At 42.1% G+C, this 20450-nt stretch overlaps 1 protein-coding gene across 12 annotated transcripts in view; it reads right to left on the bottom strand.

Annotated features, from left to right (window-relative positions):
- The window catches only part of Zbtb20 (zinc finger and BTB domain containing 20), a 767676-nt gene that overhangs the window by 32301 nt on the left and 714925 nt on the right, over positions 1–20450 (bottom strand). For all 12 annotated transcript variants that reach the window (XM_055624791.1, XM_055624790.1, XM_055624785.1 and 9 more), the window contains 2 exons: positions 17179–17342; positions 16621–16808 (listed from right to left, as the gene is read on the bottom strand). In XM_055624791.1, the coding sequence (XP_055480766.1) occupies positions 16621–16808; positions 17179–17189 (199 nt within the window). In that variant the 5' untranslated portion in view covers positions 17190–17342. The remainder of the gene's footprint in view (positions 1–16620; positions 16809–17178; positions 17343–20450) is intronic.

Below are 20450 nucleotides of genomic sequence, written 5' to 3'. Positions count from 1 at the left end.
GAGCCACACTTACATGCAAAGGGAAGAGACAGCTGATCTGGGAAGTGAGGTAGAAAACTATCAGGTTCAACTCTTGTCTGACCCAGGGAAACTGACATACCCTTGGCAGTAGACGATAGAAGCTATCTATCAATGGATGTTGACAACCCATCTTTTTATTTATCTTAACTGTGTCAGGAATTGTTTAGAATATTTTCACTTGCTGGCCACTGGGTGTCCTCATTTACAAAGTAAATATGTAACATTTAGTGCAGGTCACCAGGGAGAATAAAAGCCACTAGTTTTCTCTTTGGTTTTTCACATACTGGGCCTAAATTTATTGCCAAACTCACAACCAGGATGTATATTAGTAATGTTTAAAAGTTTTCAGGTCAAACTGTTAAAATTTTTTTTTTTAAACAAAAAACAAATTATTCAGTGTCCAGACAGGAATTTAAAAGGTTGTTTCTTCTCAGAGGGGCTGTGATCCAGCCATTAGAATGAGCCCTCATTCATCTGAAAACTGGCATGGGACTGTGACTATCTGCAGAAATCCAGCTCAGAGAAGCAGAGACGATCTTAATTTATTCTCCGAAGAAAAGAGAACACCAAATATCTCTATGGGATATTTGTTACATTCTTTTTTTTTTTTTTATCTTGACTTTTCAGAAAACCAATTAAAAATAATAATGAGAAAGATAAAATATGTTCTTTGTCTGAGAAACCCAAAATAAAGTGAAAAATAGCACAATGTGCTGGGTCAGCACATGACTATTAACCATTTCACATTTAAAGACAGAGAACTGAGTTGTGCCTTTCTGGACTGGTTATTTCATCTATAAGTGAAGACGTTTATGCTTCACAGGGATGTCCGGGGACAAGGCAAGCAGAGTATGGAGGCACACTGGATTCTTGGGATGAGAAACTGCACATGAGATGGACTGAGGACATTAGTAATATTTTGTGGTTGCATCACAGCTGTGTATGACTTGTCTCTGATGGCAGATAGGAATCAAAGCCAAAGCTTGTACAGCCAACAAATATTTCCTGGCTTGGTCATTCCAGGGCGCTGAGGTCCACATGCTCTCACAGCCGCTTTCTATGCGTGGTGATCTGATTTTCTGCTCTTCCACAACTGTCACCGTCTCCTCACTTCATTTATATTTCTGAAGGAATTCTTTCCTTTTCATGCCGGAAAAATATCTCTGCTTCACTATCCTGCTAATTCCTCAAAGTGGAGACAGAGCTGCTATTAAGGGTAGAAGGGACTTGCCTTCAAATGTCATAGTTGGCTAATTAGCTAATCTTTCTCAAAAGTAAACTTCACTGGGATAGTTTTTTCACTAGTGTACATCTCAGCTTAATTATTATTCTCTGGCATGTCATTTTGGTATATAAATTATCAACATGATTCTCTGCCATAACCAGTAATTTATACAGATAGTATCAGGGAAAAAGGAAGCTCTCTGAGCTATTCACTGCTTTTCAGAGACGCTCTTGGCTTTACCGGCTTTGCTTACTCTGCCTTTTCGTTTGTGGAGGACCACCCACTCCTGCTGCCAGTACAGCAATCCACAGCTCTTAATCAACGGTTAAGTGCACAACAATGCACAATAGCTAGGTCACTCTCATCCTGTGCCTGTACAAAAGCGTCACAATGCCTTTGCAGTGGATGGAGAAGTCTTTCCTTTAGTCTAAAGATCTTTAAGTTCCTGGGATTTAGACTATTTTTCAAGTCTTTAATTAGTAGAGTCATGTTTGAACTACTGTAACCTCGAAGACACGTATCTGCAGAGTCCTTCTGATCGTATTTTACCCTAAGCACTTTCCCATTTTGGCTTCCTTGGTTTGCTCCTCTAATTTCACTTTCAGAGCTTCTTGAGGCTCAGCAGCTGAACACTACACAGCACAGGCCTTATCTGATGTGCCGGCGCCTGGTGTGGCCCAAGACACACTGGTGTTTTGTTCTTAAAGTACGGGACTGATGTTCTGAAACCTAGACTCCAACACAAAGGAGATCATTAGCTCATTTTAAGTGTCTCTTTTCTTTCTTCCCAGTCTCCCAGCCCACCCCAGTACTTCCGTAGTCTTATGTACTAGCAGCAGATGGCAACCATATTCCAGAGCTGAGTGTATACAAAATCATGCCATGGAGAACAGAGGGGCTTCAAAGTTAGCCTTTCTATTCAAGTGGGATGGTGGAGAATTATGGAGCAGCAAACTCATCTCTCATTCACTTAATCCTCTATTAATTAATCCAGGAATTAGTTTTCCTACACATCTTTCTACTGTCCAGCCAGTTGAAGGAGGGTGGGCGTGAAGCAACTCTCTTGAGGGCCCCTCCAGCAGGAGGGCCCTAAGATTCTATGCCAGGCTCTTATTTCCCTGGGCCAGCTCTGCCTGATGCTGATCAAATCATGCCATTCCCAGGGGAGGAGCTTGGGAGCACTGTGTGTGGGGGCTGGATTTCTCAAGAACTGTCTCCATGCTATACTAACAGCCACATGCTGTATTCCCCAGACAAAGACTGGACCTGGGAAGATGATGAAACAAGAACAAGAAAGCATGGTTGGGGCTACAGAAAAATATATACCATGTGACAGTAATAGAAGGTGGAAGTGGGGAAAGCTTTCCTTTTCATTATTGCAAGGTTTTGTAGAACTTTCACGTAATCATCTGTTTGAGCATCTTGAAAAGAAGTATCTATTTCCATTATATCTATGAAAAAACAGGCACCAGATTATATTACAAAGCTGACCATAACCCTGTCATATTGCTATTAAAAATCAAAACATGTAGCAGTCGACACCCAAGAGAAATCGCTCTGTTTTCCCAGCATAGTAACCTGAGGGTATCTGGTATGCACTTTGTCATGTAGATCTGCTGAGCGGAAAAACTCAATTCAGTTTTATAGTCCTGCAGCATGTTCAGTAATACACTTCCCCTGAGCTTTCCCACTTCCTCCAGGTCTCCATTCTGCAGATACTTGTGAGCACCTACTATGGCTGAGCACTTTACTGGATCCTAGAGATTCAGCAGTGGAGGAGACCAGAGTTCTGCACTTGGGACTTCTTTCTGGATAAAATAAGCATTCTGCATGTCAGCTGGGGCTGATGATTCAGTGATACAGCAATTGCCTAGTAAGTATGAACACTGGGTCTGATTCCCAAAAAATGAATGTATGGATAAATAAAAAATAAATTAATAAAGAAGTTACAAAAGCTGGTAGAGAAGCATTTGAGATGGCTTAGTAAAAAGATACTTGCTACTCAGCTTGATGACATGAATTCAATCCATGGACCCAAATGGCAGAGGAAAGAATCAGGAAGTTTTTCTCTGGCCTCCATACACATGGCATGTGTGTGCACCCACTCCACCTCCACACACATGTGCACACACACACACATACACACACACATGTAAACATGTGTAATATTTGTTAAGCTGCCAGAGCATGGATTTTATGGCTGTAACCAACCTCTTTCTCATTGGATTTGAAGCCTGCCCCACTACTCTTATTTTGATAAGTGGATATGTTGTCAAACTGCCTTCTAAACACTCATGTTTACATACATAGATCAGTGCTGCACTCAGCCTCCATCGGGGATAATGTTTTTTGCAGTAAGCAGTGGTTACACAAACTCACAGTTGATTGTGAATATTTAATAAGTGTTGAGAATAACGGAAGGTAGAGCACTTAGCCTTAAATGGGACATCTACTGCCCCCTCCAACACTCAGAGAATATTGTGAAAGGGGCAAACCAGAGGATAGAAGGAATGCTGCAAAATGGGTATTCTAGACCAGATATGATCATTGCATTCATGAACTCACTACAACTTTAGTTACCTACATAAGTCCTGTACAAGATTGGGCTTGTACATTTCTTCATGGTAGGGGGAGGGGCGCAAGAGACCCCATAATATCCTGAAGAACTACTGACATTTAATGCTGACTGGGGAGGGCTCCATGACATAACCTGTCGCCAATGCTCATGCAAACAACCCTCACTAAATTCACTGAGTCACAAGCACATACACATGACATCAATGAAGGTAGGGGAATTGCTCGGATTGAAAGGTTTCGGTGGGAGAGGGAAAGAGATAAGAAAGTAATGGGTGTGCATGTGTGAAAATGACTAAAATTCAGTATATACATGTAAGTATATAGATACTTTTAAAAATTATTTGAAAGTTGTATATTAGATATTAATTATATATTATTAATATTAAATATTATTTGACACACATGTATATATACATATTTATTTATATATATACGCTGGCAATGTTATTTGAGTACCAGGAATAGTTCACTTTGCAGAGTACTCCTTCTAAATCTTCAGGTACTCTTTCTGAGGGTATGGACTGCTAACAAAAAACTCTCTCTTCAGCCTCCTTCTGCTGTTAGGCTGACTCCCTTCTTGGCTCCAATGTTGAGAGTTCATATTGCTTTTATTTTTTTCCTCTTGGGTGGGATGGTAGCTGTGATGATCGTTACTTTTTGAGCTACACATATATTTTCTCTGTAAATATTGTACCATCTAATTTGCGTCTTTGGATTCTGCTGATTAGCCATCAACATGTGATTTAAGAAATTCTGCATACAAGATGCAGAAATCATGACTCAGTAAGTTATCGTTTTAAAGCTCTGAGTTGGGATGTATACAGACTTGCACATAATCTGCTTTGGCTTTCAATCTGCAGCTATTACTGGAAGACTCGAAGATCAAGTTCCTCCATGTGTGTCCTTGCAATTCTACACCAGGCAGCAGAAACACCCAGGAAGCAAAAGAGGCAATGTCTAAAACCATCTCCACATCATATTGCCCAAAACTATTTGGGTACCACAGGTCAGGAAGGGGGGACAAAGTCAACAAGCCTCACTGAGTTTCTTCTTCAGGTTTTATTTTCCTCTCAACTACTGCAAACTGCTTCAGAAATGAAGAAGGTAGCAGGGCCAGGTAACTGAGTGTAATCCTCTTCTCCATCACAGTGTACCTGATTTTGTATTATCTGAAGACTGTCCTTTTTTTTTTTTTTTTTTTTTGCTTGCATTTCTCTTTTCCAAAAGGCTAACATAGTAAAACAATGGTCTGCCTGTTGTAAGGTCTGATTTCTGTTCTCTTCATGTATTTGGAAATGGAGAGCTTACATGGGCATGCGCATGCGCAGGTTTGACATCTGAGGGAGAAAGTAAACCACTCCATTCCTGTCTCCATCACCTGACAATCTCCCTCTGGTTAGAATGCAGGTGAGCAAATGGACTCTGTTGGCCAGTGGGACAGTGCTATCATTCAACACTATGGGATTATAGTTCTAAAGCTGACTCATACCAAGAAAGCATTCAGAAGGTTTTTGTTTTAAACTTTTCTGAGCAGCAGATGATCTCCTTATCTATGAAATGTGGTGTTCTATAAGAATGTCGTGACAGTGCATTTGACACAGACTGGATGCTTAAAAAAAAAATTAGTCCTCTTTTTCTTTTCAATTTTAGTAAAGTAAATCAACAAATCGAGAAATTAAAAAAGAAAAAAAGGCCCAACCCCCCCCAAAATCAGTGGAGGGTCTTCCTGATCCACAAAGGCCTGAATCCAGAAGGGCCAAGAAGAGGGCACTGGCAGGCCTTCTTCTCCTACAGACTGAGGTTTTTCAGTTTCGGTGATTCTCAGGAAGTATGGACCCCTCACACAACTGTCATTTAAACCGCTTTCATTCAAGCCCACATTTTCTTTATAATTTAAAACATCTAAACTGACATTAAGCATGGTAGCACCTGTTTGTAATCCTCACACTCCACAGGAGCAGGCAGAAAGATTCCAGGTTTAAGGCTAGCCTGGGCTATGAGAGCCTGTGTCAAAAAAATAAAAATAAAAATAGAAATAGAAATAATTGAAGAAGACAATGAAGATGAAGAGGAGGAGGAGGAAGAAGAGGAGGAGGAAGAGGAGGAGGAGGAGAAGGAAGAGGAAGAGGAGGAGCTATTCGTTGATGGTCAAAGCCACTGAGGATTTACTATTTATCTGGTGCTGATGCTGCTTTGGGAGCTTTACAAATAGCGTTTTACCTGATCTTTCTTTACAATAAGCTATGGAACAGATGCTACACATATAAGAAAAGAGAAGCAGAAAACGGTAATTAAAAGCATGTCAACTGCATTCATCAACTAAAGTTCTTGTATAACCAGACCATGGATGTGAGAAAACATTTCCTGAACAACACATGAGCAAAATCTTGGACCACAAACAACAAATCCAAAAAAATAGCTCAACCTGTGGGTCACCACCCCTTTGGAGTTCAGATATCATATATTTACATTATGATTCATAACAGAAGCAAAATTACAGTTATGAAGGAGCAGCTAAAGTAATTCTGTGTTTGGGGTCACCACAACATGAGGGGCTGTATGAAAGGGCCGCAGGGTCAGGGAGGCTGAGGACCACTTCTGTAGAGTCTGCTATCGCACTTGCCCTGCCCTCATCAAGAGTCCTGCTGGATCTGGATGCTCCGTGGACTGGGAGACAGACGTTGACTGGGACATGGACTGGTGATGCTGGTCATTCCTTCTTTGAACTCGCTGACCCCAATCCCATGAAAACTTTAACTGTGTTCAGACAAACATTGAATAGGTGCATGCATTCTCTTCTCAGGGAGCTCACAGACCTGAGTGGGGCTCGCTTCCGGGAACCAGTGGAGTCTAAGGCCTCTGGCTCAAACATTTGCTCTAAAGTGGAGCAGGGCCAGAAATATCTTCTTCCTATATAGTCTGCTTTGAATTACTCTCTAGGAGGCAGGCCTGCTTGAGAGTATCACTCAATGATCTTTTTAAAAAATTGTTTCTTTCTTTACTGTGCATGCACTTGTGTGTCCATTTCAGAGCTTATGGATGCCAAATGGGGTGATCCACTGGAGCTGAAATTACAGGAGTTTGTGAGCTACCCAATTTGGGTGCTGGGAACAGAATTCCGGTCCTCTAAAAGAGCAGCAAATGCTCTTACCTGAGGACCCACATCTCCAGCCCCATCTTTTAGTATCTTTAGGTAGGGTTACTCAAGTTGCTGAGCAGTCCCAGGTTCCTATCTGTGTTACGAAACCTAAAGGTCAGCAGTAAAAAGGGAAAGGCTGAATTTCTGGAGCCTTTCTCAAAGTTGGCAACATAGCCAGACCCGAAAGATCTCCTCAGGAAAATGCAGGCATTCTTTTCTCTAAGGGTTTCAGCTTAGTCATTAGACAGTTATGTTCAGCATCTTGCATATAAAAGACTTCCGTTCATTCCACTACCTCCTTTCCATTGAATGCCTGGCCCAGGTAGGAGAAAGTAGAAACAGCAAGTGATTACATAGGAAAGTCAGTTTGGTAATCATATCTTAAATTCCTTATGTGGTATGTTACCAGGTGTTCTTACAAAGGTGAAAGCAAGAATCACGCTGAGATGGCTGGGGCTAGATAAGTAGGAGGGGGCTTCTACAATTCAGGAAGAAAGGAAAACTTTCTTACAGCCAATTTACCATCAAGTATGAAGTCATTGTGCCTTGTGCAATTGTGAAGAACGATCAAGAATCTTCCATGTGATTGTTTAAATAATTTCCAGTGATGACAAAATACTTTTCATTTAGTTTTGCAGGTCATTTAATAGCAGAGCAAAGTAATACTCTTAGAGTAGAATCAATGTCAGATAATGTGTGTCCAGATGGCCATGGCTTTTGGAATGGTTTTTTAGCAAGTAAAGAAAGCAAATACTCTAAGTGACCAGGTTTAAACCTCCTTGCCCCAAATAATGAAGCTGAGGGTGCCTCATGATGTTTGATATGGAAGGGGGTATGCTGCTATAGGTCACTATACGGCTATTTGAGTGGACTCTGTCAGGAGAGGAAGTCAGAACTTGGCACTTTATAGGATTATGCTTCAAATAACTGGTTTAAAATCTGTTAGAATATTTAAATACTCCAAGTATCTGATACTTGGTATCCTCAGCTAATGTTCAGATGAACTGGGTTTTGGTGAAAGCCTTCTATAGAAGACATCAATGATTCTTATAAAACATTTGTTTTCATTAAACACAAGGAAAAGAAAATGGCGGGGAAAGAGCAGGTGGAATTACTGAATCATGGGCTGGGCAGTGCCTTCAGGTTCCTTTCCTTTCAGTCTTCACGTCTACATTGTCCTATGGATGGGATCTAATTCCCTCTCACTGTGTGTGCTTATGGAGTCTTCCTGTGTGTGTGTGTGTGTGTGTGTGTCCTTTGTTTCTAAAAGGGCTTTTGGACACCTGGCATCTTAAGAATACTCATGATCCAACCTTTGAATTACTCAGCATCCTTTAAATCATTAAGCCTCTTTTAAAAAGCTGTTTGCAAATGCTGCATTTATCTTGTTTGTCCCTGAACTGCTCTGTGTGTGTGTGTGTGTGTGTGTGTGTTTGAGAGAGAGAGAGAGAGAGAGAGAGAGAGAGAGAGAGAGAGAGAGAGGGAGAGAGACCTGCTTCTGCTTTCAGGACAACTACTCTGAGGTTGTAGGCACAAGGCCTGATAGGACCTTTGCCCAGTTCTCTGCTTCCATGCTGTCTGTAGCTGACCCATCCCCTCCTTGATGATCCCCTCACTCTTCTGGCTTCCTCTTATCTCTCAGATCTTTTTTTTCTCCTTTGAAGATTCTTTGTTCTCTTATCACTCAATGTAAACATTCCCTAGGTTCTATTTCCCCTTTTTTCTTTCAAGAAAGTCTTCTTTGAAGTTTACTCCTGTATTATGGCATAAATTATGGCCTCTTGGCCAAAAAGTTTCCAACCCCTAATTTCAAATATTTCTTCTATAATCTAGGACTCAATTTGTAAGTCACCGTTGTGTTTCCACTGGGATTGTCTCATGTTTTATGTTTTGTACTTTATGAAATCAACTCTATTCTATTCTCTGAAATCTGTCCCTCCCCTTGCAGGCGATTGAACCTAGTGCCTTGTGTATGCTATATCAACCCTCCAACATTGAGCTATGTCTTTAGTAGTGTTTCTTTCCTTCTGCTGTTTGCTTGCTTGCTTGGATTTCCATTTGTTTTTTGAGAAAGAGACTTGATCAGATGACCAGACTGACCCTGACCTTATTTTGTTGCCCAGAAAGGTCTTGAACTTTTGATCTTCCTACAGTAGTTTCCTGAGTGGCTAGGATTGTAGGTCTGTTCCACTAGTGCCAGATGCCTCAGTCTAATGTTTTTGAGATCTTGTTGGTGTTATCTCTGATAATTTCCCCCTTCTCATACCTAGCAGTTATCTCTTGGAGTTTTTTACTCTCATCTTACTCAGTCTTTTGAGTCTAGCTTCCCTGGCCTCCCTCCTATCACTAGGTCTCGAAAGTGTGAACTACTGACAATGTCTCTCTCCTTTCTCTGGTTGGCCCCTCCCATCCCTGTATGTGCCACATACTGGCTGCTGAATTAGACCTTCTCTAAGCAGAGTTTTGATGGTAATAATTTCCTTAAAATCCCTTCCTGAGAAGGGAAGGAGGACCTCCCCTATCAGTGGATTTGGGGAGGGGCATGGAAGGAGATGAGGGATTAAAGGGTGGGGTTGGGAGGGAATGAGGGATTGAGGGTAGGATTGGGAAGGAATGAGGGAGTGGGCTATAGTTGGGATACAAAGTGAATAAACTCTAATTAATAAAAAATAAATTAATTATAAAAAATCCCTTCCTGAGGATTTTAAAGTTTTAAACTAGGGGCAAACTCATCATACTTTACCCTAATGTAAATGCCTCACATTCAATGAAATTATATTAACCTTTCAAAAGAGGTCAATTGGAATCTTTTCAATAAACTTAACTAGATGTTAATAAATTATAGTGTATTTCATAACCATTGTTAATTACAGGAGAAAGGTGATTTGCAGACATAGACTAACTTTTAAGATGGTTGGTGGCAGGCTCTGTTTGTTTTCACCTTTGGGTACACACAGAACTCAGGAAAGCTACACATGGACACATACATGTACCAAGTGACTAAATGGATGCTGAGGGCCATGGTTCAGAGGATGCACTTTCAACCACCCTGTGGGGCAGTCCTTTATGATAGTATCTGCTCTTCTTTACAAGAGTCTAAGTCTGCAGGCACTGGACCACAGCTTGGGAGACTACAGCCTGCATATCACCTGGCCTGAGGCCCTCTGCCTTCAGAACAGTCAACCGACTGAGTCCCAAGTCTGCTCTGCACAGTCAGTTCTCTCAGAAGCAGACTTGGAACAGGCGCCACATTCAGTGAATGGAAGAAAAGAGGCTACAGAGACGTAATTAAGATGTAAAAAGTATGACCTTAAATACAATAAATACAAACTCTACAAAATCAAAGCAAGAAAAAAAAGAAAAAAAAAAAACCCCACAAAAACAAAATGAACCAACCCAACTGGCCTTCTAATGTGTAAGTGCTGCACTCAGCTCAGCATGAAAATGTCTGAATAAGAGGGTAAAAAGGCAATAAAACTAATTCCAAAAACAGCATATGTTACCCAGCTCAGAGGTAGAAGGGTGACTTCTTAAAAAAAGGAAAGACTCTTTTAAAGAAACAAAATCCACATGTATTTGGTTAATGGAATGGCAGAAAACCAGTTTACCCTGTTAGGAATGAAAAGGAGATAAGCACTCAGTTGCTCACCGTACTCGGGCACTCTGGAAGCAGCCACAGCACCTAGTCACAGTACAGATGCCCCATTTACTACTTAATTGATACATAATTTATTAGAAGATTAATTATCCAGGCAGTAGGAGAGTGACTATCTGTGGTTGTTACCCCTCATCCCATTTTGGCTGCATTTCTCCTTCAAATTAGTGTGACCCCAAAATGTTTTCAGGATTGTCCAACTTGTCCTAAATTCCATAAATAACTCTTTCAGAGATGCTGTTTTTGCCATGTCTCTATTACGGTTCTTCACAGATGGACCATTTTTGTCCTTCCAAAGTCTAAGAATAACTCTTTCAGTTATCAAGACATACCAAAATCCAGTTCAGCTGCCCCTGTGGGATTCCAGTTAGTTTAGACACATCTGCTGAGATACATGCATCAGAATCCAAATGAAGTCTTTGTTTGATTACACATTTTGAACATTTACAGGGTTTTTTTGGGGCCAAAATGTTTTTCATTTTTTTGGCACACCAAACAGAGATCTTCAGTTACAAACACTGCCTTCTGAGCACCTCCAACAGAAATCCAATCTTTCCATGTGAACAGGTGCCTCAGGAAGTGTTTGGAAGGTTTTATACTGAATCAGCTTTCCGATTGAAAAATTTCTGAACACGCAGTCAGAATTGCCAGAGACCTTCAAACTTGTTCGAGCAGTTTTCACTCACACAGACATACATTCACACTTAGAGACAGCCCAGGCACAGCAACTCAGAGCCCTGGAAAACTGGAAGTTTCTTTCTTAAAGGTTAAGTACCATATGCAACCAAACTGAGCAAAAGGGAATGCATGGCAGGGAAGAATGAGCAAACAGCGGGAGACTCCTCAGCGACTGTGGCCCCTGAAGGCTGTGCTGGGGTTTGTACACTTTCCCGGCGCACTTTTTGTATCTCCTAATTTTCATTACACACCCAAGCACTTGCGTTTTCAAATGCTACGCCACGCGTATTGCAAATGATTCCTTTTACTTACAAACCTGTTCAGTTATTTTGAGACATGCCCTTCTCTAACGCAAATGGGTCAACCAGATTAAAATATAGAGGAAGAAAACACTATTCGCTAAGTGAGGGGTTCTTTCAAAAAGCCCGCCTTTTACCTTAATTCCTTACAACCCTCCCACTCCCAGTTTGAAAATAAACTCCAGTCATTAGAGAATAAAATAATCTTTAAATTCTGAAGCCTGAAGAGTTAGGAAAGTCACTCCTCTACTGGGCAAGCCTGGAATTCATGGGGGGGGGGAATCTGCTTTCAAGTTGTTCTTAAGGCCTAGGACCAGATGCTCCAAGGTGGCCAGAAACCTTTGTCTACACCCACTTAGCAGATTTCTGGCTTTTTATCAGGCACTCGGAGGTTTATTTGTAGAAATGAATCATTTCCTTCAAAGTCTCCCTTACCCTATTTACATGCTTGCATATTCCTTCCATTTTGTTTTCCCCCTACAGCGTTACTAAGGAATTAATTATCTAGAAGAACAGGAACATACAGTAAGTACATCTGAGATCCAGGATGGGACACAGTATGTCATCTATTAGGCCTGGCTAAGACCAGCAGCTGATGCTAAATGGGAAGGAACATGCACCAAATGTTTTTTAATCACAAAGTTAGTAATTAATTGCTCTTTAAAATACATTTTATGCTTCTTTCTGTCTGTGTACATGAAATGCACATTTATTACATGCCAAAAATTACAACATTATGGTTTAAATGTGACTGGCACGGAAGTCCGGAAACCAGAGTTAATGTCCCCACAGCAACTTTAATCCTGTCTGTGTGCACATGGAGAGCATGTCTTCCATTACAGGCTAACACAGAGAGACGGTTTGAGGAGGGGTGCTAAAGGCTCATGTCCTCCTCTGCAGTTAGAGGACAGACACAGAGGATAAAGCCTGCTCCTTTCCATATACGTGGCTAAAAACAATGTCCTCATGCTGCTGTTGTGTAACCACGGAATGAAAGAATCTGCTGTGATGCTGCACTCGGCACTCAAGGGGACAGTTTCTGTTGCTGTGGGAACCTGAACTTTGCATTTCCTGACTTGGGGGTAATTAAAATGTCAGCCTTAATGTGGCATTAATGGAGTTTGCCATAAAAATCCTCTTTGTTTTGTTCTCTCAGAAATTGCTTAAAAGTTCAAAATGATCCAAGTGTACTAAAAATTTAATCACAGGGCCTTGGATGAGTGAAGGAAAGAGTTGAGAGAGATAGACAGAGAAAGAGACAGAGAGAGACAGACAGAAAAGGAGAGAGAGTGAGGATAGCTGGCAGGAGACAGGAAAGGAAGAACCCACAGTCTCCTCGACAGCAGGCAGCCCCAGCAGCACCATGCTACCTACACAGCTAAACTTAAACCCACCCACACAACAGTTTGCTAATCTGTAAAGGTTAAATTAAAAATAAATAAAAACTGTTAATGCATCTTGGCAAGGGCACTAAAGCCAGACAGTCTGACGAGTCCAGCACAAAAACACTGGAAGGTAAGTGACCACGGATGTGAGCTTCCAACAAAAGAAACTAATGCAGATCTACAGCAGACACAGGGAGGGCCGCCAAAGGGAGAAGCGCTTCCCCCTTCCACGGGAGCCTTCGTGGTGTGTGTGTGGGGGCAAATGGAAGGAATATGCAAGCAAAAATTCTGGTTTCGTCTATCACATGAGTATGACTGTGATGTGCTACAGCTTGATAGTTGTCAGGACAGGCTTTTCATATGGAGGGCTTCGTCTGCTCTACTGACTCCATTCACCCTGTTTAAGTACTCGAAGGGAGATAGATCTTGGCTCAGCGAAAACTCAGCCTGTTTGGTGGTTTAACTGCTCTGTCAAACACCTAGGGTTCTTGCACCCTTTCTAGTTCCAAATTCATTTTTAATGCCTTTTATTATCATCATCTGAATTTGTCTGCCATTAAGCTTTCAGAAATGGAGGAGCGGTGACAAGCTCCATGGAAATGGTAGAATATTGCGGAGAGTAAATTGTGTTGGGGAGTGCATGACCAAACAGCATGCATTTCTGTGGCAAGATAACAGTATCATCTCGAAAAAACTACTTTTTCTCTTCCTTCCTTCCTTCCTTCCTTCCTTCCTTCCTTCCTTCCTTCCTTCCTTCCTTCCTTCCTTCCTTCCTTCCTTTCTTTTTCCCCCAAGACGGGTTTCTCTGTGTAGTCTTGGCTGTCCTGGACTCATTTTGTATACCAAGCAGGCATTAAACTCACAGGTGTCTGCCTGCCTCTGCCTCCTGAGTGCTGGGATCACAGGTGTGTGCCACCAGGGCAAGTGCACAGCAGGTTATACTGCCAATGCGTCATTACTATCATTTAAGGAGTCATCTCCATCCTGTACATTCAGGCACTGTGTCTTGACACCTTTCCTAGTTAGAGCAGAGCTCACCTCTTGTCTGCGGGGATGGCTTATCTAGTGTGTTTGTGGAACCACGATTACGAGTAGACCTGCACCTCCAAGACACCTGTCTATAGGCAGGAATGTCATTTTTTTTTTGTCTTTGGAGCAGATTTCTGGATGCCCAGAATGAGAGCAAATTCAGAAACACTCATCAGCACCCACGTGAGTGGACTGTAGGCAAGTCCCTCTTCTGTTAGATGTCCGTTTTCTCAGTTCGCTCATCTGTAAACTGGGAAGAAGCATGCTGACGGACAGGAAGTGGGCATTAAGTCATGACTAAGAATAATTTTGCTAAGCACATGACAAAATAAAAAGGTGCTATGAAAATTCAAGTACTTGTGAAAGCCTGGAATACCACATACTGGTAGAATGCTCCTGGAGTTAAAGAGACTAACAAGTCAAGGGCACTATTTTTAAATGCCCCAAATCTGTTCATTCTAAATAGGAACTGAATATTTTACCTTAAAGAAATTAGGCTTTTAAATTAATCTATGGTAAGAATGACATTTGAAAGTAAAAAAAAAAATCGTCTTGAATGCAAGAAGAGCATCCAAAAAATTTAACAGCTTAAAATAAACTCCTTTCCTGTCTTCTCTCAAGCAACCTCCAAATGGACAGATTTCTGTGAATCTTTCCTAAAAACAATTTTCCCCTAAGTGTAGGCTCAAATCAGGACAAACTACAATCCAAATATGTTTGGAGAGAAGTATAACCAATTTCAACAACAGGTTGGTGCAGACACTTACACATCTTAATGGCAAAATCAAAGTGACTTTCTAGACAGCTGGAGATTAGGTTTCTCCTCCCAGTTGGGTCTCCTTCCAACTGCATTCAGACATCCCACTGAGCTCTGCTCTGCTGGCTTCCAAAGGGTCTGCAGTGACAACCCTGACCTGCTGTCTCCATATGCCAGGCAAGTAGGGCAAGTAAGGCCTGGCCGGTGGATGCCTACTGCACTGTACAGGAAGCACGATGCTTTTTCTACTCAGTAAAACATTTGCTTGGTTGTACCAGATTTCTGGGCTAGGGCCATCCTATGCAATCTTCCCCATGGGTATGGCAGAGAGCCAGGTGATGAAGGTGTGCACACTGAGACTCCAGGCCTTTTACCGAAGGGAAAGGCCACCTTCCTGGTAGGCAGGGGCAGTGTGCACATGTCTATGGGCACAGTGCCATGCTATTTTCAAGTTCTTCCTGTAATTACTATTAGGCCAGAGACTTCCAGGCATGAAAGTCCAAGGATGTGACTATGATGATGGTCCAGGGAATAAAGTCCCTGCTTCTGTCCCCTATGTCTAAATAGAAGCTGCTAGTTTGACTGTACGGATCACGTGGGTCTTAGTGACTTAGAGCTCATTTTCTATTTTCTAGTGACAGTTGGAGTGCGGCTGCAGCCCAGACCCTACCCCAGCTCACATCCCTTGTCTAGAGGCTATGATGATAAAGTGAGTGGGGGAGGGAATCCCCCGGACTCACTCACCCTTTGTCCTCCTTGTAGTATTTTACATTTGTTCTGCAAGAAAAATAACAGCAAGAGATTTGGAATCTCATTTCCTAATGGAGATTTTTTTTTTTTTTTTAATTTTGCCTTTGAGGAACAGGATAAATGGAGTCCTTTTGGGGAATAAAGCTTTCTTGGTATATTTAACTCATTCCATTATGCCAACTCTCTGCCTGTAACCAGACGTCCTGTGGAGAGATCAGTTCATAAGAGTTGTTGGGAATCTTGCAGCTAAAAGGAATACTTTTTCGGTTTGGTATTGTCAACACATGTGTTCCTCTCTCAAGTACTGGGTTACACTTGAGAAACGAAAAACAGCCTTCTAACGTGATTTATCAACTTTCTTAAAATAGAATTTAAGAAGTGACTTGTAGATTAGTGAGAAGATGGCAAAAATAAACAGCAAAGAAATGATTTCAATAGTGACGATTCTCATTAAGTGCCCATTTCCAAATTTAGCCCGTAGGCAGTTTTTTTAATTAAAAAATATTTTTAACCTGCATTCTTATTGGCTATGCAAAGTCTGGGTGGCTTTTGAATTCTTGGAAACCATTCTTTTTCTCTTCTGTAAATGTATGCTATCCTTTAACCACTTCAAAATAAATTAAAAACTGGAAAGACCGAAATTCAGCCAAGCTACATGAGACTCCAATAACTAATGCAAATCTGACTTGGGTTATGTAATTTGGAAATGGCTGTTTCCTTGCATCTCACTGGCCTGCTGAGGTCCATATTTGGTTATTCCATTTAGTAACGCTCGAAGTGCTATAACTGAGAGCAAGAGCAACCAGAGAGCAGCAATATCATTTCTTTTTGTGAGTTAATGTCATGGAAGGGAATGAGGCCCATGTAATTAATCAGCATTTTGAAGCCAAATGGCTGGTTACCTGGCTTTGAAATATACTCTGGCTTTGACAATATATAGACGGTGGTTGGCTCAAAATGGTGGCATGCTACTTTTGGCTACTTTGGAAGACGAAATGCAAACAGCTTGCTCTGAATGAAAACAGCCAGAACCCTGGGGTGGGGGTGGGGGAGAAGCACCACACCAAGCACTGGGAAGACACCATCACCTCACTGGTGTACTCACAATCAGACGACCCGGTGTGAGCGTGAGAGTTTGTCAGTGAATGTGTTGAGTGGATGAGGGCTGGGTCTGGAGACAAAACAGCTTCAAAGTTCAGGCAGGGAAGGCCCGGCTTGGCGCTGGATCCACCCGGCTGAGTAATCTCATTCTCCTCAGATGCCTTCTGGTTTTCAGCTGTCTTGGGTTTCTTCCTGAGAATAAACAAAGGGCCCTTTGAAGGAACTGACTGCATATTTGGGAAAAGGCATTTTTAGAATCTGTTAAAGATAACTTGATTTTTTTTTTTCTGAAGGGGGATGGGAGGGAGTCCAGCATGTCCCTTGTTTTAAAACAAGCTGATTCTTGTTTTTTTCCCTCCAGTAATGGCCTAACTGGGAACACATGAAAGCATATGGGCCAAGCAAACAGCACCACATTTGGACTCTGTTGGCTGTATAAAAAGACCCTGTCCCAGAACTTTAGACAGCTTGAGCTACGTATGGCTGACATTATCCAAGAAAGCATCCTTTCCCCCCTTAAAGAGTTTTAACATGGTCTGGAAAAATACTAGTGGAGGTTTACCGTTCTAGCATTTGTCAGGAAGCTTAGAGACAGGACCCGTGGAGTAATGGGAAGAGCACTGGACTGGGAGTCAGGAGACTTGAGCTACGGAACTAGCTGTGCCTGCAACTTGCTGTGTGGCTTTGGGCACCTCACTTCACCTCTCTGGGCTTCAGTTTCCTCATCTGCAAAATAAAGGGCTTGGATTAGAAGGCCCTACAGGTTCCTTCTGCCTTTAAGTCTCTGTTCTTGGAGTATTCCAGTTTCCTGTTACCATTAGTTTTACTTGAAATCAACACAGAATTTCAAATCCCAACCGCAGTCTGCAGGCTGTAGCAGGAAAGAGGCAGTGGCAGTAAAGTAGAGCAGTAGGAAGTAAAAAGCAACTAAGAAGACAGTTGGTTCCAGGAGGCAAAGAGGGAAGGTGTCACGAACATACTGGACTGGCCACTCTTCTCTTTATTCATCCCAGCCTTAAGCTTCTCTTTGCTCTTTGGTTTAGTATAGGCTCCCGGAGTTTAGGAACATGACTGGTATTTGCCTTGTGAAAAAGAGACTGCTGATAGGGAGTAGAAAGATGGTGTCGTTATTTAGCCAGGAACAGGGTGTGAAATAATGCAGCTTTCAGTCAGCTCAGGACTCCTTTCCCTATGACAATGCAATTGGTGGTAACTAAACAAATCAGCATTTATAGCACATTTATATCCCCAGGTCCCCAAAAAGGGATGAGTTTTTCCCTGAACACATCCCCAGTTTCTGTGGCTTTGTGTCTTCTTCTGTCACTATGTAACCACGGAGCATGGCTTTTTTTTTTTTTTTTCTTTTTGGATAGATTCTGTGTGGTACATAGTCTGTTGTAAGTCACTGTGTTTTCACGTTCTCCTTGTTTCCATGAGCATGGCATTGGACTTGTATACAGAATATTTCCTATTGAAATGTGTTGTACTGGGTAGTCAGCTCTGCCCTCGCAGAATATGGTGTTATGATTAGTATGCTGTGTTTTTAGTCCAACAGGTTGTGAAATCAAATCTGTTTCTTCAGAGGGCACGAGGCAGAAATAGCATGGTAAAGATCAGAGTGTGTGTGTGGGGAGGCGCTTTCAGATATATTTCTCAGTGTAGAGAAAGCCAACATAATAGAACCAAGCTACAATGTCTTGTCCATTACTGAATGGGTGACTCTGGGGCTAACCCTCAACTCGTGTGCCTACCTGGACCCCCAAGAATCTGCTCTTCTGGTTTTCAGAATAAGAAAGAATCCAAGATGAAAGTCTCCAGTGTTAAACTCCCCCTCCCCAGCCTTTGTTTCTCCTGGGAGAACCAGTGCTTCCTCTGAGGTCTCTATTTCCAGCAGCGTGCTCTGATGTCGGGCTGGAGACCCCAGCTGCACTGCGCCCCTTTCTCTGTCCAATGACCACCTTACCCTGCAGTCCTCACCGCTCTGCTGCTTCTCCAGGCAGCTGCCTCATCACTTTCTTCTTCATAGCTGTTCACTAACTTGCTCTCCATCCTCTATGACCCTAGTCCTGCTGCTTTCCACTCACTAAATCCCACAGGAACACATTAGCCTGGCATTTGAGGTCAGTTTTTTTTTTCTTTCTAATCTGTCCTACGTTGTCTCATGGGCCTCATATATTGGCCACTTGGAGTTCGTTTATCATTTCCAGAGCTCTGGAAAGCACATTCTTGGCTCTTCACCTTTCCTTAGTACTGTTCTTGCTTTGAATAGCCTTTTCTCATCTCTGCCTGATAAAATGAGACGTACCCTTCACACTTACTAAATGCTGCCTGCATGTTATACTGTTGTGATTCCCCTCTTTCAGACAGGATGACTCTTCTCCATAGCATTCTGAAACTCCTCGGGAGCTGCACTCTTCTTCCTTTACTCACTAAGTCTTATTTCAATAATGGTTAGGTGTGTTTTGTTACTTCTAGGAGAGAATAATCTTTCTGTAGGAAGTGGAATGTCTTAGTTGTTGTTATAGTTCTGTTGTTCATCCAGTTTTTCATTCTGCCTTTCTGCTCCTCCCCTCATTTGCACATTCGTTTTACAAATACTGTGTGGCTGTGATGTGCCACACAGGCTGAGCGGTCTGGGTCCTGTCCTCCCAGGGTTTACTGTCTATTCTATACTATACTATGAACCAGGGCAACTTAGACACAACAGCCATTTAAGAGGCATTTGCTGATGGAATTAAACAGAGCTGAAATTCAAGTACATTTGGAGACTAGTCCCAGTCTGAATCTCAATTCAGCTTCCTAGTTTTTTATGCAGCAGTGGAATCAACCTGGATTGGTTGCTTTTTCGTTGATTATATAAATAATATTTAATAAGAGTGGCTGGTCCTTGCAATTCATCTAAATATAGGGACAAAATACCAATGACCATTATCATGTGACGGCAGAAAAGAAAATGACCTCTAGGACTTAGAGACAGGCCTGAGCTAGTTTCAGACACGTAGTTCAGAGCTAAGGTGCTCTCTTCCACCAGTGCACCGCCAAGCCAGCCAATGACTCTAACCCTGGAAAAATCGCCCAGCTTATGCCCTTGCTTCTTGTCCTGATTAGATTTTGATACCTGCCTGCTATTTCGTCTACCACCTTATGTCCACCTTTGGAGGCTGACCATGGCACAGGAGCATTGTTTGCAGCTGTGCAGGTAAAACATATTTAAAACCAGCCTACCTGGCTCCTCTTCCCTCATTTGCTTAATAGCACTTTATTTATGCTTTCACCATCGACTGTTCCCCAACTACACAGGAAAAAGCACTGCATAATGTCCGGCGGAGCATTTCCTCTCCCATCCTAGCCTCTTTCATCACAATTCTTTGGGACTCCTTTCTCTGAAGTCAAGAAATATCAACATATAATGCCAGTCTGGCTGACATGCACAGGTGCTGTTCTATGACCCATTTTTTTTTTTTTTTTGCAGTTTGAGGTTTATTAAGGAGGAAAGAGGCTCTCTTGTAATTAACTGAAAATGCCTTCTTTGTATAAATGCCTTTGTATAAAGGATTGTATAAGCACAGCACATCTGAGGACACGTCTGTACAAGCCTATGTAGCTTGCATTATCCCCTCGTACCTGTAGAGGGCAGCAGCACACTGGCTGACTCTAGGCAGCATTTCAGCGAGTAAACTCCTACCAGAACCTTCCGCCTGGTCACCATGCCAAAGGTTGGTTTGCCAAGCTCTCTCTGGCCTCTCAGTCTCTTTCAAGTTTGTTCTCTCCCCCGCCTGCTGTGTATTCTCTCTCTCTCTCTCTCTCTCTCTCTCTCTCTCTCTCTCTCTCTCT

Source organism: Psammomys obesus, unplaced genomic scaffold (assembly GCF_907164565.1).
Source record: "Psammomys obesus unplaced genomic scaffold, mPsaObe1.curated_primary_1811, whole genome shotgun sequence".
Lineage (NCBI taxonomy): Eukaryota > Metazoa > Chordata > Mammalia > Rodentia > Muridae > Psammomys > Psammomys obesus.
This window is presented reverse-complemented; position numbering and strand designations above follow the sequence as displayed.